At 38.9% G+C, this 25,298-nt stretch overlaps 1 protein-coding gene across 3 annotated transcripts in view; it reads left to right on the top strand.

Annotated features, from left to right (window-relative positions):
- The window catches only part of astn1 (astrotactin 1), a 605,257-nt gene that overhangs the window by 84,251 nt on the left and 495,708 nt on the right, over positions 1–25,298 (top strand). For all 3 annotated transcript variants that reach the window (XM_050074592.1, XM_050074591.1, XM_050074590.1), the window contains exon 2: positions 17,065–17,246. In XM_050074592.1, coding sequence (XP_049930549.1) covers positions 17,065–17,246 — 182 coding nt within the window. The remainder of the gene's footprint in view (positions 1–17,064; positions 17,247–25,298) is intronic.

The following is a 25,298-nucleotide window of genomic DNA, read 5'->3' as shown; positions in this document are numbered from 1 at the left end:
CCCTGCTGTTTTAGGAAATTACAGAGCCTTTTTAAAAGATGAAACTAAATATTTATAACCTAGTTCTGAGTATTTACATACTCAGTATGGACATTTAAATAGCCTTGGGTGTGCTACATAAATGAAGGCAGGTTGGAAAGAATTGACAGGCGTATAAATTCCCCTTTTAGTCCTTTTCACGAGAAAAGCTAACAATGAGAAAAATATAGAATAACATCAATAACCTTACATTTGTTTGTTTAAAGATATTTTTGGGGGCATTTTGCCTTTAATCGGTAGGACAGTCAAGTGTGAAAGGGGGGGAGAGAGAGAGAGAGAGAGAGAGAGAGAGAGAGAGAGAGAGAGAGAGAGTGACATGTAGCAAAGGGCCACGGGCTGGAGTCGAACCCAGGCCGCTGCGGCAACAGCCTTGTACAGTATATGGGTCGCCTGCACTATCCACTAAGCTACCAACGCCCCAGCCTTATGTTTTTAAGGTTGATGTGTTAAAGCGACAGCTCACCCCAAAATTACAATTACATTTTTTTCCTCTTACCTGTTGTGCTACTTTTTAAGCTAGATTGAGTTGCCCAGTGTTAAAGATATCAGCTGTAGAGATATCTACCCTCTCTTTAATATAGTTGAACTAAAAGGCACTCAACAAAATACTTTGAAAAACTCAACAGCAATGTCTCTTTCTAGAAATCATTACCTGGTTTTTCAAAATAATCCACAGACCTTTCTTTGAGCAGCTTCATGTAGGAACTATTTTTTCTTTCCACTGAACTGCACCTGCCAGCTGTAACACTACACAGAAGGAAGCGTGCACCTGCATAGTTCGGTAGAGAATAAATAGTTCCTACGTGAAACTGCTCACAACAAGGTCTGTGGATTATGTAAAGGAACAGGGTCATGATTTCTGGAAGGAGACATTACTGTTGAGTTTTTTAAATGTATTTTTATTTTGGCGTTCTGAGCACCATAAACTGATTGCAATCTAGTTCCATTACATTGAAAAGAAGGCAGACTTCTTTACTGCAACGACCCCTTTGGATTGTGGACTCCAGTTTTGAGGCCTCCAGTTTGGCATTTTGGTCGTCGACACCTTGGCCTTTTGGGGCCAGAAGGGGCCATATTTAGGCAAGAGGCAGACACTGTGGAGGAGGGAGGGGTTAATCTGACTGAGAAGCCAAGGACGCTATCGGCAGACAGCCTGTCACTCAGAGCAGTTCACCCCTAATTATGCATAACTTTAAACCTTAATGTAAATGGATTAGTTGTATAAAAAATCATCCCTTTTACAGAAGTCATGAAATCAAATTAGCTCTTGATACCAAAACATGTTTATCTCAACTGTATAGTTGGATAATTTAACACTGGGGTCTATGGGGATTGAATTGCTTCTGGAGCTAGCCTCAAGTGGCCATTTGAGGAAGTGCAGTTTTTGGCACTTCTCATTGGCTTCATTTTTCAGCCATGGAGGTTGCTGCGTGATCTGCTCACTACATTACACAGCTTCATACTAAAAGACAGACGCACAGGCACATACACAAAAAATGGAAACTTTTGAGTACTAGCTTGATAGCATTATTTTTCATTAAACAAACAGTTGTATTTACATTCTAGCAAGGGTAGATTGGGTCTATAATAGAGGTATGTGCATTTTAACCTCGGAATTCAAGTGTTACATGTTTCTAGGGCAGGCATATCCAAAGCAACGTATTCATAAATTACCACACAAATGTATGACATGTTGATTAGATGCCCTCAAAATCACAAAGTGAAATAATCAGACTTTTATGTTGTTTTTACTCAGAACAAAGCAAATTAGAACTTTTAAAAACAAAGAAAAAAACAGAAGATGCCACATCATTGTAATTTTCAAAGCAGCTACATTCATATGTAATTTTAAAACTCAAGCAAAGCAGCTCACCCCCTGAAATGACTGTGTAGCAACACTGGATAGGCCTCAGCTGCGTTTTGAAGACAAAAGAATTAAACAGGTGTCCACAGATAAAGGGTGGGATGAGAGGGTTTTTTTCTCCTCATGTGGATTGTAGATAGTGAAATACACATATTAAGATTTTAGCAACAGGTGGTGTAAAAGAGGAGTGCTTGACAAGAATACAAAAAAGAGAAAGGACAACCTTTGCTCTTTATTCTGCTGTTCTGAGATTCACTTCTATATGTAGTTGTGTATTGTGAAGTTGTCTGTGAAAATCAATATCCAGACTTCAGTAGTTATTCAAGATGTTTTCACTTTAAAGGCCCTTAAAACTCGCTTTTTTGTTGTTTTTTGGGGGGTTTTAGGGAGCTTTATTTGTTTTTATTTATTTATCTTTTTGAAAGCAGCTGAACAGACTGCATGCTGTTTACAGATGGAGCCAAATTAAAATTCACAGCACAGTGCATCATGGCCCCGACCAGCATGTTGTCAGGCTCGGGAAAACTGGTTTCTATGCTGGGTTGAGTAATGACTCAGCATAAGATAAAACACCTTGAGCTGTATAAATCACTGCATGTGTCTGCCCTCTGTGTAGGCTGATAATCAGCACATGCTGAAATATGTTGTAAGGTGAAATTCAACTTACAAAGTAACTCTTAAAATCCACTTAAAGTCAGAGGACCAGAAACACACCACTCATACATTATGTGCCTAGATTCCATGCTCCATACAAATTATATGCAGTGCTTGAATACCCAAATAAGTGACAAAACTGAGGGAATAGGTAAACATTTTGGGAAAATCCTTCTTGCTTTTGTTATCATTAACTTAGCTCCACGATGGGAGTTGCAGGTAACTAACGGTTAGCGAGCTTGCTGTATCTTAATTTTTTTCAGTGATGTTACGTGTCCTGTGATGCTAATGCATTAAAATCTTAAAGGACGCAGCTAACTCACCACTATGATGTTTACATAATGTTAATGTTTTACTTCAGTGGCTGCCATTTCCTTACCCACATATCACATGTCTCACGTGAGACCAGCTTTGTTGTTGTTTCCTGTTGTGTTTATAGTCTCAATGAGTGAAAAAAAATAGATTAAAACTATTCTCAGACTGAAAAACAATAAGCTTATTTCTGAAAATGTTGAACTATTAAATTTATGCAGTAACTTTTTTACATTTTTATGGATTAACCACAGAAATTGTATTTCTATGGGATTATCACAAATCACATCAGACTAATCTTTTACTGTGTAGATGATTGTGGTGCTTTTTATACTCAGCTCAAGATGTGACAGTTGTTTCGTGCTTTGTACATAGGCTGTATGTAAAGATACATACAGTTTGTGGTTTTGTAAATAAAGTTGTCAGATTCGAGATTTTTTTTAACTCTCAAACTACAAACAGAAGTGTAATGAATAAGTAATGAATAACAATTTATGGTCAAAAGGGGTTTAACTTTTTTTTAATAATGGCCAGACACAGAATTGTTGGAAAGATGGATAAATGTAGCTTTGTAGAAAAAAAATGTGTTTACATTTATGCATTCAATTGCATTGCAATTCATTCTTACAGGATTCAGCAATGGCTAAATATTACCGCTAATAATAAAAACCCATGTTGACAACACCCCTTGGAAATCAAAAATGAACTGAGAGATTTCAGACTGATTTAAGTCTAAGAGTTGGTCAGCCTGTTTTCAGTCTTTATGCTAAGCTAGGCTAACCACACCTTGACTCCTGCTTTGTACTGAGCACACACAATTATTTATATTGATCTTATCATCTAACACTGAAAGAAGGCAAATAAACATATATCCCAAATGAAGTAGATATAACTTGCATTTTATAGCACCTGTCAACGGGCCCAAGTATGCTTTACAACACAAGAAGATGAAGGGAAAGTAACGGTAATGGTATTTGCTGAGGGTAACAAAATTAACTGAATTCTTAAGCCTTGGTGAAGAGGCAGGTTTGAAGTAGCTTTCATACATAGATGCAGCATTTTTGATTTCTGCCAGGAGAGAATATTCCTGTACATGGACGGGTTAGTGTGCATACTACACTAAAAGTGGAAATATGTTGCTTCTTGTAGGTTGGTATATGTTGCTTGTGGCTACTTTGCACCTGGATTTTAGCAAATATTTGAACAAATATGCAGAATAACTTCTTTATGTAGGGATGTTTGTATAGATGGATTGTTGTCTTTCTATATATATATTCAATTACCTTAACTGGTGATATCAATGGGAAGTTAAGAGACATAAGCAGAAATCAAGCAAACAAAAAAGATCTGACTCACATCATATACTGTGTACTGTTGTATGTGGTATGGCAAAGAACACAGCTTCAGTTTATCTGCTCGATGGTATTAATATTCAGTATACTTTTTACTTTATGAGGCGTTGCGTAATCATAATCTGAATAATCTCATATCCCGTTCAAAAGAATCTCAAATACAAAGCTGAGATGTGCTGATATTACACTATGTGCTATATTGTGGCCTACCTTATTGAATGATAGTTTTCATGATCCATTCGAGCTTGGTTTCCATGGTGATATTGAGATTAGTTTGTCCATGCCACACATACAAACAGACATTTGCAGGAGAGGGATATGAGATTCATATAGACAGTGTATTGCAAATGAGGCCTTGGCCACACCTGTGCTCCTGTGAAACTCAACAGTGTTTGCTTTAATAATCTAATGGAAATTTTGACTTACAGATGATGTAAAAGAAACAAACACGTTTTTTAAAGGTCACAAAACATATTCTGATCAACATGTAGCCACTAAAGATAGGAAACGTAGAGGTTTTATTATAAAACATAAAGATTTTATTATGTGAAAGTCATCCCCTAACCCTCTGTCGAGGCTAAAACGCTGTGTTTACTGTGTGAAATGGATACTTCACAGCCCCCTCAGAAATCAGCCTCACTTTGGTGTAGTTAGAGGACAGGCTTGAAGGACAACCTCCATGTGTTCACATTAGAATAATGATCTGGAAATTAGTACCCTGTCTCTCCTTCTCTTCCTTTCCCAGCCGCTGGGCTCTCAGCTCAAGAATGTCGTGTTCTCTTTAATAGTCGTTTATTGCTGCTAAGTTTTGGGAATTCAGAATCAACAACTGCAAAGTAATTTCTGCTTATCGCCATGCCCTCTGGTGACCGCGCAATGTGACGATTGTTATCGTCGTCTCGGTGGAACAGAGTTCAGCGAGAGAAAACACTTGTGGCTTTCCAACCTCTGTGAGAGGAAGCGCAGACACAAGCTGCATTTTGTGGTGAGATTTGAGACTTAGAGGTTTTCTATTAAGTTTTTAATACTGTGAGCATTATCATGTATTTATACACATGTTTATATTTGATTAGTGTTAATGTATTAGATTTGTACTTGAGAATCTCAGGGTTAACTACACTTACTACTTTCTTTTCCTGTTCTACCCCAGATGCATTTTGTCCCTCTCCTCCTGATTCTGCATTGCAATAAATGAGCTCGTCCTCTATAGTGGTCATCTCTTTGAGGTGGCTTCCTCTTCCCTCATCTTCCTGCTCTGTTATCACCGTTTATCATCAGTATGAGAAAAGCCATCTAATTGGTAACTTAAGGTTTGTAACATTGGCTGCTTAAAGATGCAGCAATCAAGAGATCAAGCAGCTCATCTAATGTTAAAAGAAGATTTCAGTATTTTTGAACTTGGACCCTATTTTTCCATGTTTTTGTGTCTAGAGTGACCAATGGAGACAATAATTTTTTAATTGGCCCAGTATTGAGAGAGCTGCAGCGGCAAAACAGGCTGCAATGTAATCCCTACAGGCAATTGTGCACCATCAATTTATGTCCACTAATGGTGCTTGTTTTTGCCACTGAGAGGCCCAGACTGTCATCATAAGTGTCAGACAACATTATGAAAAGGATCCCACAGAGGAATCAATCGTTTTTCTCTACCCTTGGCTGATCTGGGCTGTCTGTTATTATGCAAACCAAATCTCACTCTGACTTTTCCACATTTTCCAAATCAGCTAAATATTCAGCTATGACACTGAAAATCTTTTAGGTAACAGTACGTTACGCTTTCTGTACTCTAACATTCTAACAAACTCTTCCTGGCACTTCTCCCTCCAACTCTTACTAATGTTTCCACCATTGTTTTTCTTGCGACAAGTCACCTCTCATGAGATTTCATATGACTTCTCAGCAGGACTTTGTCACAATAACATGCAGATCAGCAAAACTTAAGGAAAAACGTTTCATTTCTCTTTATGTAATGGTGTCAGTTATTTTCTAATAACAGAGCCCGTCAGTGGCAAAAACAACCACTTTTAATGGTAGTAACCTTACAGTGCATAGACATTGCGTTGCTCGTATTGGGATTACATTGCAGTCTGTTGAGCTGCAACAGTTCTCTCAATACTGGACCAATTTTGTAAACCTGTTTTCTCCACTAATCACTTTAGACACAAAAAGATGTGAAAACAGGGTCTAGGTTGAAAAATGCTCAAGTTTCCCTTTAAGTAAGAGTGACAGACACTGAGCCAGCTAGCCTTGAACATATCTTTGGACTGCTGCTTTGCCATAGTAATGTTACCATTACGTGTTTGAGGATCTTGAGGAGTAACTTTCTTAACATTGACATCACTGGCACTGCCTTGTACACGGGGTAAGTTGGTGCAGCATTCTGGCCAGTCCCCCCATTGCACATCGGGGTAAACATTGGCTGGAATTTGTTAGACATTGCAATACATATGTGCAGGAATTGGTGAAATTATGTGCAATACCCACAATGCTGCACAGAAATTCAGTCCCTGCTCTAACACCCAGGATTTATAACTTCACTTGGACTAGCTGCTCTACTTGAATTGACTTAATGTCCTTAGCTTTTCACTTTACTCACAGCTGATGTCGTCTGTTGGTCCGACATCTTCCAATCATGTTACATAAGCAAGGCAGAAAGTTGCATCTCTCCAGTGATCTCTCTGATTATCAGATTTAAATGTGAAGGTTGTTATGTGGTCCTTCAAATATAGAACATGCACAGATTTGACTCAGAATGCAAAAGATTATTTGTCACAGGAATAAATAACCAAGGCAAATTTGATCATCTTGTTAGGTTATAAAATTAATTTGAAAGTGTGGATGAAAATTGATGAGATTTTATTGATACAGATCCCATGATTGATTCTGCTTATTGGTCCAATTCTTTATGGATTCCTCTTGTTCAATTTTGTGTGTAGAAAAAAGCAGACCTACACAGGTTTTCAGCGTACGTGCAGCTGTTTCATGATTTCATCATCTAAAATGAGAATATTTGTCCAGCATTTGTTTTCGTTTAGGTTTTCTTAGTGTAAGAAAAATCTGCTAAGCCCGCCTTTGTGGCACTAATGTTATCATAAAAGGACATTTATTCGCAATAACGGACATGCATTCTGTTGGGAAACGGTGGCACTTATGTGGAGAGTGTCAAAAACATAGCATTCCTGGATTTTGAGCCCATGTTGAGTAGAAAGAGGTTTCAACATATTGCTGGTGTTTCCACCCTTACTAGAAATGATCATTTTGAAGACTAGTAGCACTGTTTCTTTTATCATGACTCCCTTATGCTGCAAGTTTCCAGCAGTGTTGAACCATGAGTATGATGTCATTGCTTTGTGCAACTGTCAGAAAAACATGCTGGCATGCATAAAAGGAATAAATACGTTCGGAGACATACAATTCTGATGGATTTTACAATTTGGAAGTCATAAATTAAAAATATTAAAAGGGTTCATTTTTATTTATTTTATTTCTGATTGATTCAATCCACATTTTTAAATAGCATGCAATTTTGTTAAAGACACATAATGACATATTTAGGACCTAAGATATAAAGTTAAGCCCTTACTACTTCATAGCTAATGCTAAGTTCTAAAATGTAAAGTATTTGTGAATTGAAAAACAATGGCTTTTCTACCTTGGATGATATTATATAGGGGCTGCAGCTCTTTTGATTTCTAGTAAATTAATTGGAAAGTAACTTTGTTAAAGTCATTGTTAGGTCAGATTCGATAGCAGTTGTTGTAGAAGATACTCATTTATCTAATAATGTTGATAGTAAAGCCCAGGAACAGGCTTCACATTATCTGAGAGACCAATTAAAAAACCGTCAATGCGAGATTGCAGTGAGTTGCAGCAGCTAGTGGAACGGCAGCGAGCCCAAAGGTGACGTCAGGACTCCAGCCTCTATTCACTTCTGTAGTGTCAGCAGAAAAACTCGGAGACAGAAAACTTATAACCTGAACAAAACGATTCCACAATCTGCATGAAAAGATACCACTGGCAGTTGATTATCGAATGTTTTTTTTTGTAAAACACATGAACTGACCAGTTAATATATCATTGTAGTGACAGTAGGCATAAAAAGAGCCTGGTGACATTGTTAGCAGCAAGACATAGCCTGAAAATCCCAGAGGGCCTGTATGAATCTGTTGCAGCTCCAGTTTAACACTGAGCCCCTCGTCTTATCCAGAAGCACTCTCCAATAAGATGAATGATTTTATTCCACCACTGACACTTCACTGTGATGTTATTGCCTGAAACAGAACAAAACCTCCCCGCTGGGTGCTAAAATCTGACAGCGTTATATATTGCAAGATTCAAAAAAATGTGCACGGCATGTCCCTAAAACTGCACCAGGCAGACCACTTTACCGTAATTTGTTTATTTCTATTATGTTGCATTCATTTTGCCACAATAGGTATGAAATTCCTATATTATATTATAAACCCCCCTGTGTGGATTTTCTAATTATATCAGTCATGCTTGGATAAGCAGAGGTCTTCTTGTGACTTGGAGTTTTCCATCTCATTTTAAAGCAAAGTACGATCTGTACACATGTAAGCAAACCTGGGACAGCCACAAAACACACCCTGAATTCCCAGTAATCTATCACATTCTGGCAGTCCAAGTGCTCTGTCAATCAATTAGGGAATGGAAAAATGCTTTGTGCTGTGCTCCGCGGTGGTCAGGCCCACTTGTTTACGCTTGGATTAAAGATTAGGCTTTCAGAATGCTTAAGATAGATGCTATGTCAATTTAATTCTAAAGGAATTGAAACTCCTTTAAACTAAATGGTTCAAGCGAATCTGCATTCAGAGGAGGTACACTAATAATGCGGCCTAATCAGATTACTTTGATCCATTTTAATGCTGGTAGGTGGCCACTTTCTCTTTTCTATCTCTCCCTTTCCACCACTCCCTTAATCGCCTCCGCATTTTCTTACTCCTTCTTCCTCCCCACCTCTCCTTTATTTTTCTCCATCTCTTTGTCTCCTCCTCCTCCCTCCTACCTCTCTGCTGGGTGGTACTGTACAGGGTCCCGTGCAGCAAGGCGGCAGTCTCATTAATCCCGCTCTCATGGCAAACTAGTCCCCAGGGGGAGAGAGCACACTTTTTAAAAAGTGCCCTGTCACACTCTGGCACATCATTTGCATTTAGGTTAAAACCAGTCGGGACTCTTAAATCTTATCTATGGGCAGAGGGAACTCCCTCTTCACTGCAGCATGAGGGCATCAGTTATTGTCAGGCCAAACCTTGTTATACACACACACACACACACACACACACACACACACACACACACACTGCTGTGTCACAGGAAACGCATTAAGTGTTTTGGTTTGTAAACAGGTTATAATCTATATAAGGGTTATGGCTTTTTTCCAGCACGCAAGTGTTTCCTTTGCCAGTAATCAGTGTAATGGGCTGTCTGACAAAGAAGGTGGTGTTCACTCACACAGCGGGAAGTGAAGTGCTTGCCGGGCTTGCATTGTAATCTTATGTATGTGCAATGTGTGCACAAAATATTAATGGTGTCAGCTCTTACCATGAATAGTTTAAACCAGGTAAGTGCTTACATAGAAGGTGCACACAGAGTGGGCTCGCCATTTACATATAAAACATTAGTTAGCTTGCTACTTTAAGAGAGCTTGGGAGATTATATATATTTTAAAAAACTATCAGGACAAGACGGCTAAAAGTCTACAGCCACTATAGGTCACAGCATGTGTGTGATGGCTTTCAGCTAGAACTAATATTAGCATTCTAGCATGACGGTGTTAGCATGCTGAGTTTAGCAGGAATTATAAGCTTGTTGGTGATGAACCTTGACAGTGGACGCGATCAGGTGGATGTAAAGGAAGGCAGAGGATCACTCACATCCTTAGATCTGATTCTGATTTATTACAATATTATCAAATATATAGGAAGCAAATATAGGTTTGTTCGCAGTCTCCAGTCTCCAGTTGTTTTAAATATGACAGAGTAATTTATTAAAATGCTTTACAGGTAATCTGTAATTTCTGTTCATGCTTTAACTTCAATTTTACATAAATCCTCATGTACATCAGGATCATATCAGTTTACTGCTGTGTATAAATCAGCTGTGCAGACCTGTCCCCCTCAAACTACATAAATAACTTGAAAACAGTAATAGTCAAACACAGAGGAGTGAAATACAAGACAATAGCTGTCATTAAAGATCAGTCAGCTATAATCAGGGCTTCACATCTGTACAGATATTATTTTAAGAATCATCCTGCTTAACACAAGTGTTTGTGTTGCTTAATACTTCAATAATTAAAACAGTTTGATGTTAATATGCACCAAACTATATATAGTTTATGATCTGTAATCAAGCTGCAACCTCTGTGGCTTAAAAATGAAGCCAGCGGAGAATGCCAAAAACTGCAATTCTTTGAACGGCCACTTGAGCCTGGCTCCAGAAGTCAGTTAGTTTCCACAGACCTCCATGTTAAGATGCCTAAATTTTCAAAAGAAATAAGCATGGAGATCAGCAGTTACCGATTCTGTGCAGGCCTGGCTCATCTCGAGCAAGCCTAATATTTAATACACTACAATACCATCTGAGGATGATCAGAATGTCATTAGTTCTGCAGGTATTTGCTTGTAAACCAAAGTATCAGACATATTTTGATCTAACAATGGCACTACATGAAAGTCAGGGAACCACATTTTAAGGTTCATCCTAAGGGCAGCATGAATGTCTGTGTTTAAGTGTATGGCATTACATCCAATAGTTATTGAGATATTTCCCTCTGAGGCAAAACTGTCAACCCCGTCGCCTGTCGGGTGCGCGCGACGGGTCCGACGGACACGCGCTGTGCAGGCAGCGTCTGGCAGGCACAGAGCCCTCGCTGCAACCCGGCTTGTTGTCGTCGGTGTGCATGCATGCACACATTTCTGTTGCTGTAATATGGCCAGCGCGGCTGCAGGAGGATCAGAGCAGCCAGTTTTGGTCAAAAATGATAAAGGAAAAAGCGCTCTTTGGAAATATTTAGTGAAGTGAACACAGCACGCTGCAGACGGCAGGTACAGCCCCTCCCCTCACTAGCAGCTGAGCAGCTGGTGTCGCCAGCATCAAACTAAAATATAACTTCTAACGTTAATGTGGGAGCTAAGCAGAAAACTTTATCAGTCATGCCCGTCTGTAACATTAATAGACAATGTTAGTTTAACAGGACAACACAATTATGTGTGTCTGAAAAGTTATGTTAACTGTAAAGTCACAGATTGAAGCTGAAAAAACGTTTGGTTTCTCCCGTAACCCCTGGTTCTCTGATCACATAGTGAGGTAGAAACAGGAGCATCCTGAGCCTAAACTACCAACTCTATTTGATCAGCAACGAAAATATGGTGCCAATTCACCAGAAGCACAGAAAATAAACAGGGCTGTAGATAAATACATTTGTATGGACAGATCTTGTTTCTGGTTGGTATTTATTTTGGGGGGATTTTTTGTTGTTATCATTGATGTTACTGTTCAGATCTTTATTTAAAAAAATGACATGCCTCTTAATTTTTTGCTGCTGTATCGAAAATGGTATCGAGTATTGAATATTTTCCTGGGTATCGATATCGAGTTTGAAATTTTAGTATCGTGACAACCCTAATAGTGTGTTTAAATATTTAGCTTTAAATATATGTGGAAAATGATTGTTTGTAGATGTTTACTGGCAATAAATTTAATCATGTTCGGGATGAATTTAATATTTGGCACAATAAGGGAAAAAAATCAAATTGTCTAGCATTGCCACAGTCAAGGGATTCTCAAGAAATAGATTAAAAAGCATTTCAAAATTATTCAGCATGGGTCTAGATATCCCACCAGCTCATAAAACACTAGTCCTCCATTTCCCATAATGCAAAAAAATCCCAGTCTATACACCCATGTCTTTCAAACAACACGCTCCTAGGTTGTAACACAATACTTTAATCCTTGTCTGTCATTATATGAAGGCATGAATTACAGTCAACAGACGAGGCAGACCAAACAGGTGAAAATAGTTTAAAGTCCTGAATCAACTAAGTCCCACTTTGTGCAGGTGCAAAGCTGGTGTATCTCGATGCATGTTCCAGAGGTTTTGCACACGGTGTAAAAGCCTGTGATCAGCAGTAAAATCTTGCTTGCAACTACATCTTTGGCAGTAATCAGTGTAATGTTCTTGTGTAGCTTGGGGTTAGCCTGCATTTATATATAGATCTCTACACAGGATTTTGTAGTGATAAGTAGGTTTTGTGTAGAGAGAGCTGGATGTCTTTCATGCTTTACCTCTATGCTGCTCCGTCGCCTTCCCTTGGCTTTCCTGTCCTTGTTGTTCCTGTCCTAATTCTCATCTCCCATGCTAACACAAGTGCCTTAACTTACTGCTTGAGTCACTCAGTTCTGGGCTCTTTCTTTTGATCAGGCCTAATCCTCATTATTATTTACAGGCCGTGATTTCTCCCTGCAACCATCGTTGCGCCGCAGCACGAATCAACCGGCACATAGTATGGACTTTGATCAATTATGGACTATTCGCTAATGGACTGTGTCCCTTCAGTGCTCTCCCACCATCCTTTTCTCTGCATTGTGCTTGCACTCTTTCTCTCTTCAGTTCATTGTGACATTCGTGTGTAAAATGAGCTTTAAATTATTTGATAGCTTGTATACCAGCAGAGCTGGCACAATATATTTGGGTAATGGATTTGTGTACAGCACTGGGTCATGCTGGCAATTAGTGTAATAGTCTATTTCATGGCAGAGAGTTCAAAGTCATTCCATAAACATTATAAGGATGTGCACTGTGTACCATCCTTCACATGGCGCCATTAAATAGGACCTGATCTGATCTGCAAATTCCTAATTAGCAATGTGATAGGGAATGATGGCCTAAGCTATCAACAATGGAAACTGTAAACTAGTAATAAACAAATGCAAATACACTAAATAGCTGTTTCCTTTAAATATGCAAGTAAAAGAATGTAGCATATGCGGAGAGACAAATTTTAGTACATTAACCACTTTATAGATAGACTAGATAGATAGAGTTAATTGTCATTCAAATCCACACTGTCATACGATGCACATCAGAACCAAATTCCGTTGCATCTGACTCTCTGAATAAAATATGGATAAAACTATATATTGTAAATTCTTAGTTTCATCATCTGTTTTCAGCTTTCTGATGATACATTTTCAGATAATTGATTGGGTTTTTAAATGGTTTATTCACCTTAGAGTTTTGTCAGGACCACTTTATCTGTAAATTTGAAATCACTAAGTTTTGCTAGTATTGCATGGTGATGATTTGAAAGTTACAGAAAAATAAACTTTAGAATTTGTTTTACCTTGCGCATCTATCTTCATGTAGAATTCTTTTTTGAAGCATCTGCAAACCTTTTTCAATGTCACTAAATTGATTTGAAGAAAATGTCTCCCTCATGTTTGCACTTGACCCTCTCTTTGAATGAGGTGACAAAGCTGCACCAACAGTCATTGACATGCACATCTTTGTTGATACATAGAGAGAAAAGATGAGAAGTTGTCCACTCTCCTCACTGTATTGAAAAAAAAAGAAGAAGATTATTCTGCTAAAAGAAGTACTTGTGTATACAGCTTATCGTTGTTGTAGTGAAGTGGTGGAAAACAGAAGTGTGTGTGTGTGTGTGTGTGTGTGTGTGACTGCGTGATGGACCAAAAGAACATAGTCAGTGGTAAGTGGCAAGAAATGGAGAGGGTACGATGTGTGGGCTGTATCTAAGTATACAAATATGTTATGTGTAAAATGTAAGACTCAAAAAGTAGATTTTTATGGTTGTAAACGCAAAACACAATTTAAAGAAATAAGAATTTTTATACACTACAATTAAAGTAGATGATAGATGACATAGATGATAGTCAAGGACTGAAATGTTTACTGCTGCATTATGAGCACCGTTTTTGTGCACAGATAAGAAAATAGACTATTTTTGCATTGATCTCAGCCTGTGAACCTTTGTGTGGCTTTCCAGCCCAGTTACATTGGTGTGCAGGTATTTCCTCTGCAGTCCTTTGTTGTTTGTCTGTTGTACTGACACACCCAAGACAAACTTTTTTGTTGCCCCAGGTAGGCACAGTTTCACATCAGCCATAACACTATACAGTACAGTTGACATAATTTCCATGTTATGTGAGACCTTTTGATATATTTTACGCACATAATGTTTATTCTGAAAAGCTGTCAGCTAAGATTGCTTTTGCTGCTTTTATTTCCAAAGAGAGTTTTCTTAACAGAAGGTCATGCTGAATTCCAAGCAAGGCACTGTAAAAGTAAAGAACTTATATTGGTTCAAAGTGCCTCTGGAACAGAGCATGTAGCAGATACCTGTTTAAATAAAGTCCCACAGTTCAGCAGGATTGCAGAGGTGTCTAACAGACACTAAAAGGCAGATGTGAGCGTGAGTGACCTCATGAATTACTGCAAGAAGTAAGAAATGTACTGGATCCGTGAGGGTTTTTGTATGGAAAACAGAAAGAAATCAAAATACTTTATTGAATTTAGTATTGCCTTGTTGAAATACGTTTGATACCTGCTTTATCTGTGATGACACTGGGGATGTAATGGTGCACAAGAGTCACGGTTCATTTCATATCCTAGTTTTGAAGTCACAGTTTGGTGTGAGTTTGGAACAATGGAAAAAAAGGTACATCTCTTTTCATTTACTTTAAACATACAGTAATGTTGGTGCAGTATTTGACTCACACGACAATCAGTTTGTTGTACAAACCTCAACACACCTCAGTGGTTGAGCCTGAATACACAAATTGCTACAGCTCCAATAACAATAGGCAGAATCGATTGAATTTGCATTTCTATGTTAAATATAATAGTTGTTTCAACAGCATTTCCATTTCTACATTTCAATGTAGAATTGAGACGTGCTACACATTGAAATATAGTACTGAAGGTCTTGAAAATACAGTTGTGCATTACCTGTAAGTCTGAAAGACTTTTCCCCATATTTAGCTCAGTTTTTAATCTAGATGTCTAGATGTATCTTTTGACCTTCAATAACCACATCACTGCTCACTGGGTATTGCTGTAAGTCCAATGCAACTATGAAATCTGGCCAAGAATATCTGTTCCGTTCTAACAACAGTCTATTAGAGCAGCTTGTTTGCAGAGTTGGAGGTGGGATTCAGTCTGTAGTCTTGGTTGCACTTTCTGTGATCTCTGTTTCGATTTATGTCTTCCAGTCAGCGCTCTTACCTCTCATGACTTATGAGCCTGATGCATCTTTGCTACTCTTCAAACTTACATAACAGAGAATCACCCATAAAGCTCTGTCATGCATTTATAATGTTTTCCATTTCTGCACCGTGTGTGTTTTGGCGACGTACATCACTAATATTTCAAACAGCGAGGAGTGCAGTGTCTGAGGAACTGAGGTATGACACAAAGCACAATGCTTCATATGCTCCGCTGCTTCCATAAAATCACTGTTTACTCATCTTTATCTTTGGAGTTTCATCTCTTCTTGGGATTTTGTTCTTCCTATCATGGATTTAAACTCTTGCAGCTGACAGAGGGGTTTCAGGTATCAGCAGCAGTTATGGTTTGCACTGACTATTCATCAAATGCAATTGGCCACCATTTATTTCTACACCCTAGCACCATAAGATTCCTCTTGCTGTACAAAAGAGTGAGGCAATTGGAAACTGTCATAATTTTGAGCTAAATGCTTCCTGACATGCTCACAATGGTAATTTTACTATGCTAATAATTAGCAGGTGCAACATGAATCATGTTTACCAGCTATGTTTTGAGTGTCGGCATGCTAGCAGTAACTAGTCAGCACTGAACACACAAGTACAGCTGACCCTCTAGCATGACCCCATGGTGATGCAGATTGAAAAGTCAGAGGATCACCAAAGTCATCTGGATACATCTTCATGATTGTCTATACAACATTTGTACAAATTTATCTTAAAGAGAAGTGAAAACTTTGACCTGCTGGTGGCACTGTTTAAAAAGTTAGGGGATCATCAAAGTCATTGGGATTCATCCTCTGGGGAATATAGTTACCCATCAAATGTTATTGCGACCTGCATTGTTGAGATATTTCAGTGAAAAACAACAAACGTCAACCTCGCAGTGACACCAGAGAAAATGTCAGGGATCAGCAAAATCATAACAATTTGTCCTCACAGGACCATGAATGTCAGCACAATATTACATCGTAATGCATCAAACAGCTGTTGAGATATTTCAATGATAACAAAAATGCCACCCTCGTGGTTGCACTTGAGGAAATGTCAGGGATCATGAAAATCGTGAGGATTTGCCCTCAGGGGATAATGAATTTCAGTACAAAATTAAATGGTAATCCATGAAACAGCTGTTGAGATATTTCAGTAAAAAAAAACAAATGTCAACCTCACAGTGACACTACAGGAAATGTCAGAGATCATCAAAATCATAATGATTCGTCCTTAGGGGACCATGAATGTCAGTACAAATTTACATGGTAATCTATTAAGCAGCTGTGGAGATATTTACATGAAAACCAAAAATCTGAACCTTGTGTTTTCACTCGAGGAAATATCAGGGATCCTGAAAATCACAGTGATTCATCTTGACCATGAATGTCAGTACAAAATTGCATGGTACCCTATCACGTTGCAATATTAAATATTTATTAAAATGAAACCAACACCATGAGATGTCTGTCTTGTCTGTCTTTCTCAAATTCCACTGGATTCACTTTCTGATTTTGGCCATTGTTGTGAGGAGATTTGTAACAGCCCCTCATTAAGTCCCCTTTGTTTGTCTGTTGTTTCTGGCAGAGATCTCTGGGAATTCAGAGGACATCCCTCTGGTGCGCTGGAGGCAGCAGTGGCTGGAGAATGGCACTCTGCTCTTTCACATCCATCACCAGGATGGTAGCCTGAACCTGCCTGAGCCGACCGAAGACCCGGCCAACGATTCTGCGAAAGAGGAGCTCCGCATCCTGCACATCTCTGTCATGGTAAAACTCTCTACTCTGGGGCTGACTGTTCTCAAAGCAGCTTAAAATGGAAACTGCTTTGACATCCAATATTACGATATCTTTTTTTGACATGCAGTCAAAAGAACTTTTTAATTGGCTAAAATCTTTCATTTGAAAAATTAAAATGATAAAGGCAAGAAATTGCTTTTCTCTCTTGCTGTTTTATTGAGATGGATATGGAATTAAATGTATAAAGTTATTTTAGTGTTGAGTTATTTTCCCTGAAGCTGAAACATTGTCAGAGATATCATCTTTGAGATAAGATAACATATCCCTTCCTCTTGTTTTTGTTTCCCTGTGTATTTCAAATGAAACAGCTGACTGCACACTTTTTCTCGGAGTAAAGGTTTTAGGGAGCAGATAAATCCTGTGGATGTCTGTCACGGTACAATAGCTGCTTTAGAGGCAAAAATGCTTCATTTACAAAATGTCTCTGTGTCTTACATTAATCTTACGGGTATAACTTTTCATTGTTCAAATGTATAAGATATTTCAGTCAAAACCTTAAAAAAAAAAGCTCTGCCGCTGTCACTCCACTGGCAGATTTGTTTAGAATGGACACATGTCGAGTGCATGGCATGCACTGCAGCCTGTTTTTCAGCAGCTTGCCACAGGGCACAGACATGTTCAACACAGCATGTGTATGTAAAGACATGGAGGAAGCGATGGACTCTTGTATTGAAGTAGTCGGTTTCCTAGTGATTAAAACATGAAAATACTTTTCCCCTTTTTATGTCACAGAGACATTAACTATAGGCAGAAAATAATTCTGTGTTTCTGTGTGGAACATATATTTATAAAGTTCCACATTTTGGTTGCAGAATGTAGATTTTCGCATGCCTGCACTGTATCAAACCTTATCTGCTATGTCGACAGAGTAGGAAATGAATCCTTAGATCTCGCAGCTTTCTCCTCTTGCCTGAGGAAATGTATATTTATTAGATCTTAGATATGCCACACCTACTCCCAGTGCCCTTTTCCAGCCCAAAGACATTACAACTGCGCTTTGATGGATGATTTGTATTTTTAGTCATTGAAAGCATATTATAGCTGCATACACAAATGATTAGTCAGCTTGGGAAGACTTCTGCCAGCAGCTACATCTGCTGAACAGAGGAGGGGAGCCGCACTTCGACACCCGCTGAATGTCACCGACCTTGGGACCTTGAAACAAATAACTGTCCTTGACTACCCTCTGCCTGTTTTGCATGTATTAGTGAACATCAAGCCGATCCACTGGGCACACAGGCTTGAGTGGTGACAACATTTTTATGTGGAAATGAGCTAGCGCTGAGGTTCTGCTTCTTACCGCTTTGATTTTCCTCTAATCTCACGTTTTTTACTCCCCGCTCTATCTGCGTTTCACATCCCATCAACCTCAGGTCCGTGTCTTTGTGCTCCCTGCTCTGTTAATTCCTCATCCTGAAAGAGCTGCAGCGGCAGCGCTGCCACAAGGGTGTTTTCACGAAGGTGTGGGTAGAGAAGGATTAGCATGCAGATATGAGCAGACCGTGACAACAGATGGAAGTGGTGTTGCCGCTGCGCTGCCCAGGCCCCGCTGCAGCTTGCCACCCTGCTGGAGGCCCCGACCTATAAATCCAAAGCCGTGTCACTTGTTCAGCTCCTTGTGGATACAAAAAGGGTTCTGTGAAGGCTGCTTTACGGGCTTTTTAGCTCAAGCGCACACCTGTCACTGGACCTCTTTCCATTGTATGTCTTGGGAGACTGCAGGACAGCAGCAGTCAGCACAGGTCGCAGTCTGGGAGACGTGGGAGAAAACAGTGGGATACAGCTGTGAATGTCTCAATTGCTTGAGGTCTCAACATCTTACGAAATCCTTCTGGTATACTGTATGTTTATGCAGTAAACAGCAGGGAAGAAACAGGAGGAAAACAGCATGAGACAAAGGTGATTTCAGTTTAGATCAGCTTGTCTATAAGTAATATTAACACCTAAGTAATGTAAAAAAGTACTGGTAATTGCTAAGCTCTGGTGGCATTGCCACAGCAAAGTCAACAGTGCAACCTGTCTGGAGGTGCTTTTTCACAATGATTGTGTAAGTTTATTGCAGGTCACTCTGTCCATGATGAGTCTCATAAATCCTTGGTTGGACTGTTTGATATCAATTTGTGGCTGTCAGGTTTTGCAGTGAATCTTAACACTACCATGTGAGTTGTCAAACATGTACAAGAGCAGAGGCATGTCATCTGTTTTGCCTAAACTTGAGTAAAAAATGGTGCTTCCAGAGTGGCATTTCATGTGGCCTGTTGATTGGTTGGTTTACAGAAGTAGGTTTTAAAAGCAGACTGTGTGAGCATTTATTCACACATTTCTGCCACTGTCTGAATTTCCCTACAGGCTTTCTGTGGTTGCCAAGGTTCCAAATTGGACATAGGTGGAGGTGTCTCACAGTGCAATCTGGAACCATTGTTTTGGATTGACGACCAAAGATTTTACCTCGTTTGTCTCATGATTGTCAACTTTCATCTCAAATAGCCCCAAATTACTGTAAAGGGCCTTGATTCTGACAAGGTTGTAAACAAACCAACAGATAGTCTGAACGCTTTTTTAAAGGTTGAAGTGAAAGCATTCCAAGAGTCAGTTATAATCCCTTATTGCATATAAAAACTGTCCATGCACAGCTATGGCAAGAACAATGGGCCAAAGTGGAACCAAAAAGTCTCATGTTTCTTTCTGTGTCTGAACTTTTGTCATCAAACCACATTCCCAGTTGTGATCTGCTTCGGCCTAAAACCTGAACTTCTTTGAGGCCAAACTGGATTGGTGCCGATTTGGATACTCAAACCTGAACCAAGACATCAAGCTTTATTTTTTCTTAATATACCTGACTTAGTTTGTCGACACTCTCTTCTCCTTTCCCCAATAAGTATGCAGATGGTTGGCATAGAAAGAGATATAGGGAAACATGTCCAGTACCTGAAGCCTTGCAAAACAAAATAGCCTTCATTATTATTGATTAATGTGCCAGTTGTTTTCTTGATTAATAGAGTTATTATTTAGTCAAGGGCTGGGAAACATATTGATATTATATTGATATTGTGAAAGAGACTAGACTTTTTTATTTATTTATTTTTACATGTTATAGTATCATAGGTTTTGTCTTTTTCAAGGCTGCGTTACGGTAAAGTGATGTAATTTCCTGAACTTACCAAACTGTTGTTGCTGTTCTCTTATTTAACTTAATCCACTTAGTGATTGTATCCAAAAAACTGATCACTGTTTATCAAAAATGTCATTGTGTGAATATTTTGAGAAATAGTCAACCCTACAATATGGTCGCAATTTTGATATCAAGGTATTTGGTCACAAATAGTGCGATATTTGACTTTATTAGTCATTGAAATGTCAGAAAATAGTGAGAAAATACCAATCAGAGTTTCCCAGAGCCCAAGGAGACCTCTTTAAATGTCTTGTTTTGTCTGACAGCTGAAATCCTAAATACATTTTGTGAGAAGTGATATAGAACAGAGAGAACAATAAATCCTTACACTGGCGAAGCTGGAACCATCAAATGTTTGGTGTTTTACCTTAAAAAACTTACTTAAACAATAAAAATAAATGCTGATTAATTTCCTCTTGATTGACAACTACATGACAGCGCTACATTTAGGCATCTACATTCCAAAGTTGCTAGATTTTAAAGTGTTAAAATGAAATCCTGCCTGTCCATTAATATTTCTCTTGTGGACTGTGTTTTACACCGCTGTCGCCATGTTTTTATCAGACACATGAAATGGACTTGAAATGGTCCCAGGTCTGCACATCCCAGCCAGCTTGGTTCAGCCAGGAAGCAGGATGTCCAATCTGCCACAGTTCACTGCATGGCCACCATGCCCACCACGAGACTGTTTATGCCTAATGGATGAGTTGAGACTCCAGCATTTTCAGGCATGAAGACAAGCCAGACTTATTATTAGCCTAATCCTAAAGGGGAATCAGGTTCAATGAACTGCACCAAAGTAGGGTCCGAGGCCAAAAATGTCTGGTCCTCCAGCTAGGCTTACCTGAGATCTACAGTTGTAGTGCATTTATTAAAGGCGGTACTGATGATGATTTAAAGAATATTTGAACCAAGACGTGAGTCAATTTCAACAGTTGCACTCTTGTATTTTTGAAGTGTATTGTTCTAAAGTTGGAGTTTTCATGCAGGGTTCAAAGCTTCTCCCCGTGCATTCATATCCAACAAGGTGACTACAGTGTCCTCCACTGGCCGTGGCTGGTCATCCATAATAGATGACTAACCTTGTGTATGCCTGTACCAACACCAGATGAGGCACTGGCAGTTCAAACGCACGTCCTCAACTTCAGCTTGAACCCTGCAGGCAGAGACGGCTGCAAAGCAAATCCCAACGCTCCGGCCAAACAAAGACAAATAAAACCACCATACTGTATATTTAGAGCATCAGATATTCAATGTGGCTTGATTAGTTTATCCATTGAGACTCTTAAGCTCCAGTGTATCGTTGCTATGCACAATTCTCCCCCTTTAATTTCCAAATTTTAATCAGCTGCTGTTATGCCACAGCCTCAATGGATCAATCCAATCAGCACATACTGTACAGAGGCATCCAAACTAAACCAAGTCAATAACATTATATGAAAGACTAATACAATTTTTCAAGCTTAGGGGTAAGATTTGATGTTTTGTGAATTTCTTTTAGTGCTATTGTTTTTTCCTCAGAGGCCATAAAGCAACTTTTTAATTTCAGCAAACATCAAAGTGAAACCCAAACCCAAATGTAGACCTCCTATGACAAAAAGTCAACAAATAGAGAGGTAAAAGGACATTGTCCTGTTCTCAACATACAGTAGAGGCACAACTCTCTATGGTCATCATAAATACTGCAGGTCTGGCCCACATAACTACTCACAGTGTCTGTTTTGCTGGATGCTGAACAGTTGGGACAATATGGCCCGATTTGGTTTACCTCAGCTGTGTTAAAGCTCTTGTGGTACAAGTTTGCTGTGGATCAGTATTGTGAAACAAGCCCCTCACTGTGCTCACTCAACCCAAAAGGTGAGGAGCAGTGGAGTCTGTCAGAGCCGTATGGTGTCTGATGTTAATGGCAGCAAGTACTGCCAGGCTGCTCCATTGTTTTAGTCTGCTTTGCGCTGTCCTGAAATAGGAACTTCAACAAACAGATTGTAGGTCTGCAGAGGAACGTAACACTAAATCCACTCTTTGAGTTAGTACATTACATGTACAGTCTTTTATTGTGCTATCCATTGATACTGGTCCCCTTTTATAGTTTCTATCGAAACAGACGTTTCCTTTTTAGAGAAAATTCAGTAATTTTATCTGTTAGACATAAAAAACATTGGACTTACTTTTACTGTTTAAAACTCAGGTAAAAAAAAGCAGTGTGGGCTAATGAAACAAGAGCTTCTCCTGACTGAGAGAGACTTTAAACCACGAGGTACATAATGTGACTACACTTCTGTGAATTCTCTGGATTCAGACATTATATACTGATTTAAATGGCTGAAATGTGTTGCTTAAAGGTAACTTGGTTATTTTTCAAGCTTGGCCCTTATTTCTATTGTTTTGTGTCTCAGTGACTAATAGGAATAACGATTTTTGAAACTGGTCCAGTATTGAGTGAGACCACTGCAGCAGGCAGCAGCAAAACAGGCTGCAATGTAACCACCTGGGACTTATGTACTGTCTATTTACTTCCATTAAAAGTGTTTGTTTTTGCCACTGTAAGGCTCCCATTATATGAATCTAACAAATTCTGAGAGGGATGATAGAGATAGATAGACCCTTTTTTTTAGTTTTAGATCCTGCATATTTTACATCTACAGTAACTGGGTGAATTATAGGTTTATTTCAACCATGCAAGGGGTACTAATTTTTGTAATAGCAGGATATATTTTTTTCTGTAAATTTTGAGTGAAGTGTGTTTTACAATGTTAAAATTACTGTTGGCGATTTCAGGGCTGTTATTGGCTACACAAAAAGGATCTTACTCTTTAACAAAAAGGTCTATGTTTGTAGGGATCCTTTCCACAATGTTGACAGACACTTAGAATAATCTTAGCCATGTCGCGCCAATTTGTGTTTCTGTTATCAGTTTAGACGCGCAGTGCCAGGCCGCCCGCACTCAAGTGGGTAGCTGTGGCATCTTGCCGACTGCAGCCAACACCCGACTGGCCCATTTCTCCCCCTCAAACAAGCCGTGTGTGTTGTGAGACTCCTCTCACCTCTGTCTGCAGGAGACCAGAGAGAAAGGTGTTTTTAAAAGCTCTCAGTACACTGTAAAATCCGATTAGTTATCATTACTGAAAAAAAGCATGCAAACCGATTGCACTTAAAAAAACAAGTAAAGACAAATAGGTATTGTAAGTTGTACTAACTAGTGCTTCTTTAGTAGAGTACACTTAAACATGAGTTAAAGCAACTAAAACAATCAAGTAGAGTGTACTTGATAACTTACTTTAGATGTACTCTCAACTTAGTAAAGACTACTCAGAATTACTATTTTAATCTACTAAACTACTCCCTGTAACTTAGCATTTCTAAGTTATATTTACTTGATCAGCAATCTGACTTTATTGCTAAAACCATGCAAACCGATTGCCTCGAAAAAAGCAAGTAAGTGCTACTTCAGTAACCTAAGTGCTTCAAATATCTATACATGAATGAAAAACAGATTCCAATCTCCTAAAATAATCCAGTTAATACAGTTCAACATAATAAATCAAGGTAATAACACAGTTAAAATTTCAATTATATCCATTTTTTTTTATTTTTCTTCCTTTTATATCAACACGTCAACAATACATTGAATTGTTGAATTTCCAGCATCAGAATAATTTCGGAACAAAAATGATCCATCTGATTTTGAGGTGCTTATTTTAAACAGTGAGGTAGCGGTAAGACAAGCTTAAGTGTGGTACAGTAGGTGGTTTAGAAAAAGACACAAAGGTCTGCACAAGGTGGAAAAAGGAACAAAGGTCTTAAAATGGGGCTGGTCCACACAAGATGGCACTGGTTTACATTCATTACATTTCAAAAAGTCACAGAGCACACTTTAGTTTCAGGTCCGTTAACAAATTATGCCACTCTAAAATCGTATTGTGCTGGTTTAAAACAATTTTAAGAGGCTGTGTGCAGCTATTGTCATGGCAAAGACTGGCTTCTATACACCACAATTTAAATGACAGTATAAAAAATAAGCTCAACCACTACTACATTTTTGGGACCATACCAACAGGTACAACTCTCCAGCAACAATATACTGATCTTTTTTGCATCAAATAAAAACATTTAGTATAACAGCCCAAACAAGAGGCAAAGTGCCTCAGGTAGGTTCTGGAGATCATCCATTACAATACCTCCTTCAACAATGATGGCACTAGACACTGGGTCATGGTGGAGCTGATTCGGAGAGAGTTGCACATCTTCAGGGACAACAGTCAGCACCCCCACAGATACTTGTGCCCAGTTCTCATCACTGTCACAACCCTGTAATGAAACCGAACAAAAACATTACAACAGAAATGTTGTGCATTGTCAATTCGAAATTGTCACCGTGTCATCTGTCCTGCCGACACTGCCTTCCAGCCTTACGCATTAAGNCAATTAGAAATTGTCACCGTGTCATCTGTCCTGCCGACACTGCCTTCCAGTCTTACGCATTAAGTTTTCACTTGACTACAAGTGAAAATCCACAAGTTGTTGATAATAGTTTTATCAACATAAGTAGGCCTAAAACATTTTATGATCAGTTTACAGGTGTCTAATAAAGAACATGAAAGAAGTCTTCCTCACATCCAATTAAGAATTATTACATGAGAGGGTGTGCTTTACCGTCATTATTGTCACGACAGTGACGCGGTCAGGAACGAGGCGCTTGCGCCGAGTTCCGTGGAACGTAAAAAGTATTGTATTATTATATCAGTGGGACAATTATATTGTTAAATGCAATTATTTTTGGGACAATATATTCAACAAAAGTAGTTATCATGATCCGTCATGGCACTTGGGTCTGTGCAACCTTTAAAAAA

This window comes from Epinephelus moara, chromosome 21 (assembly GCF_006386435.1).
Source record: "Epinephelus moara isolate mb chromosome 21, YSFRI_EMoa_1.0, whole genome shotgun sequence".
Taxonomy (NCBI): Eukaryota; Metazoa; Chordata; class Actinopteri; order Perciformes; family Serranidae; genus Epinephelus; species Epinephelus moara.
This window is presented reverse-complemented; position numbering and strand designations above follow the sequence as displayed.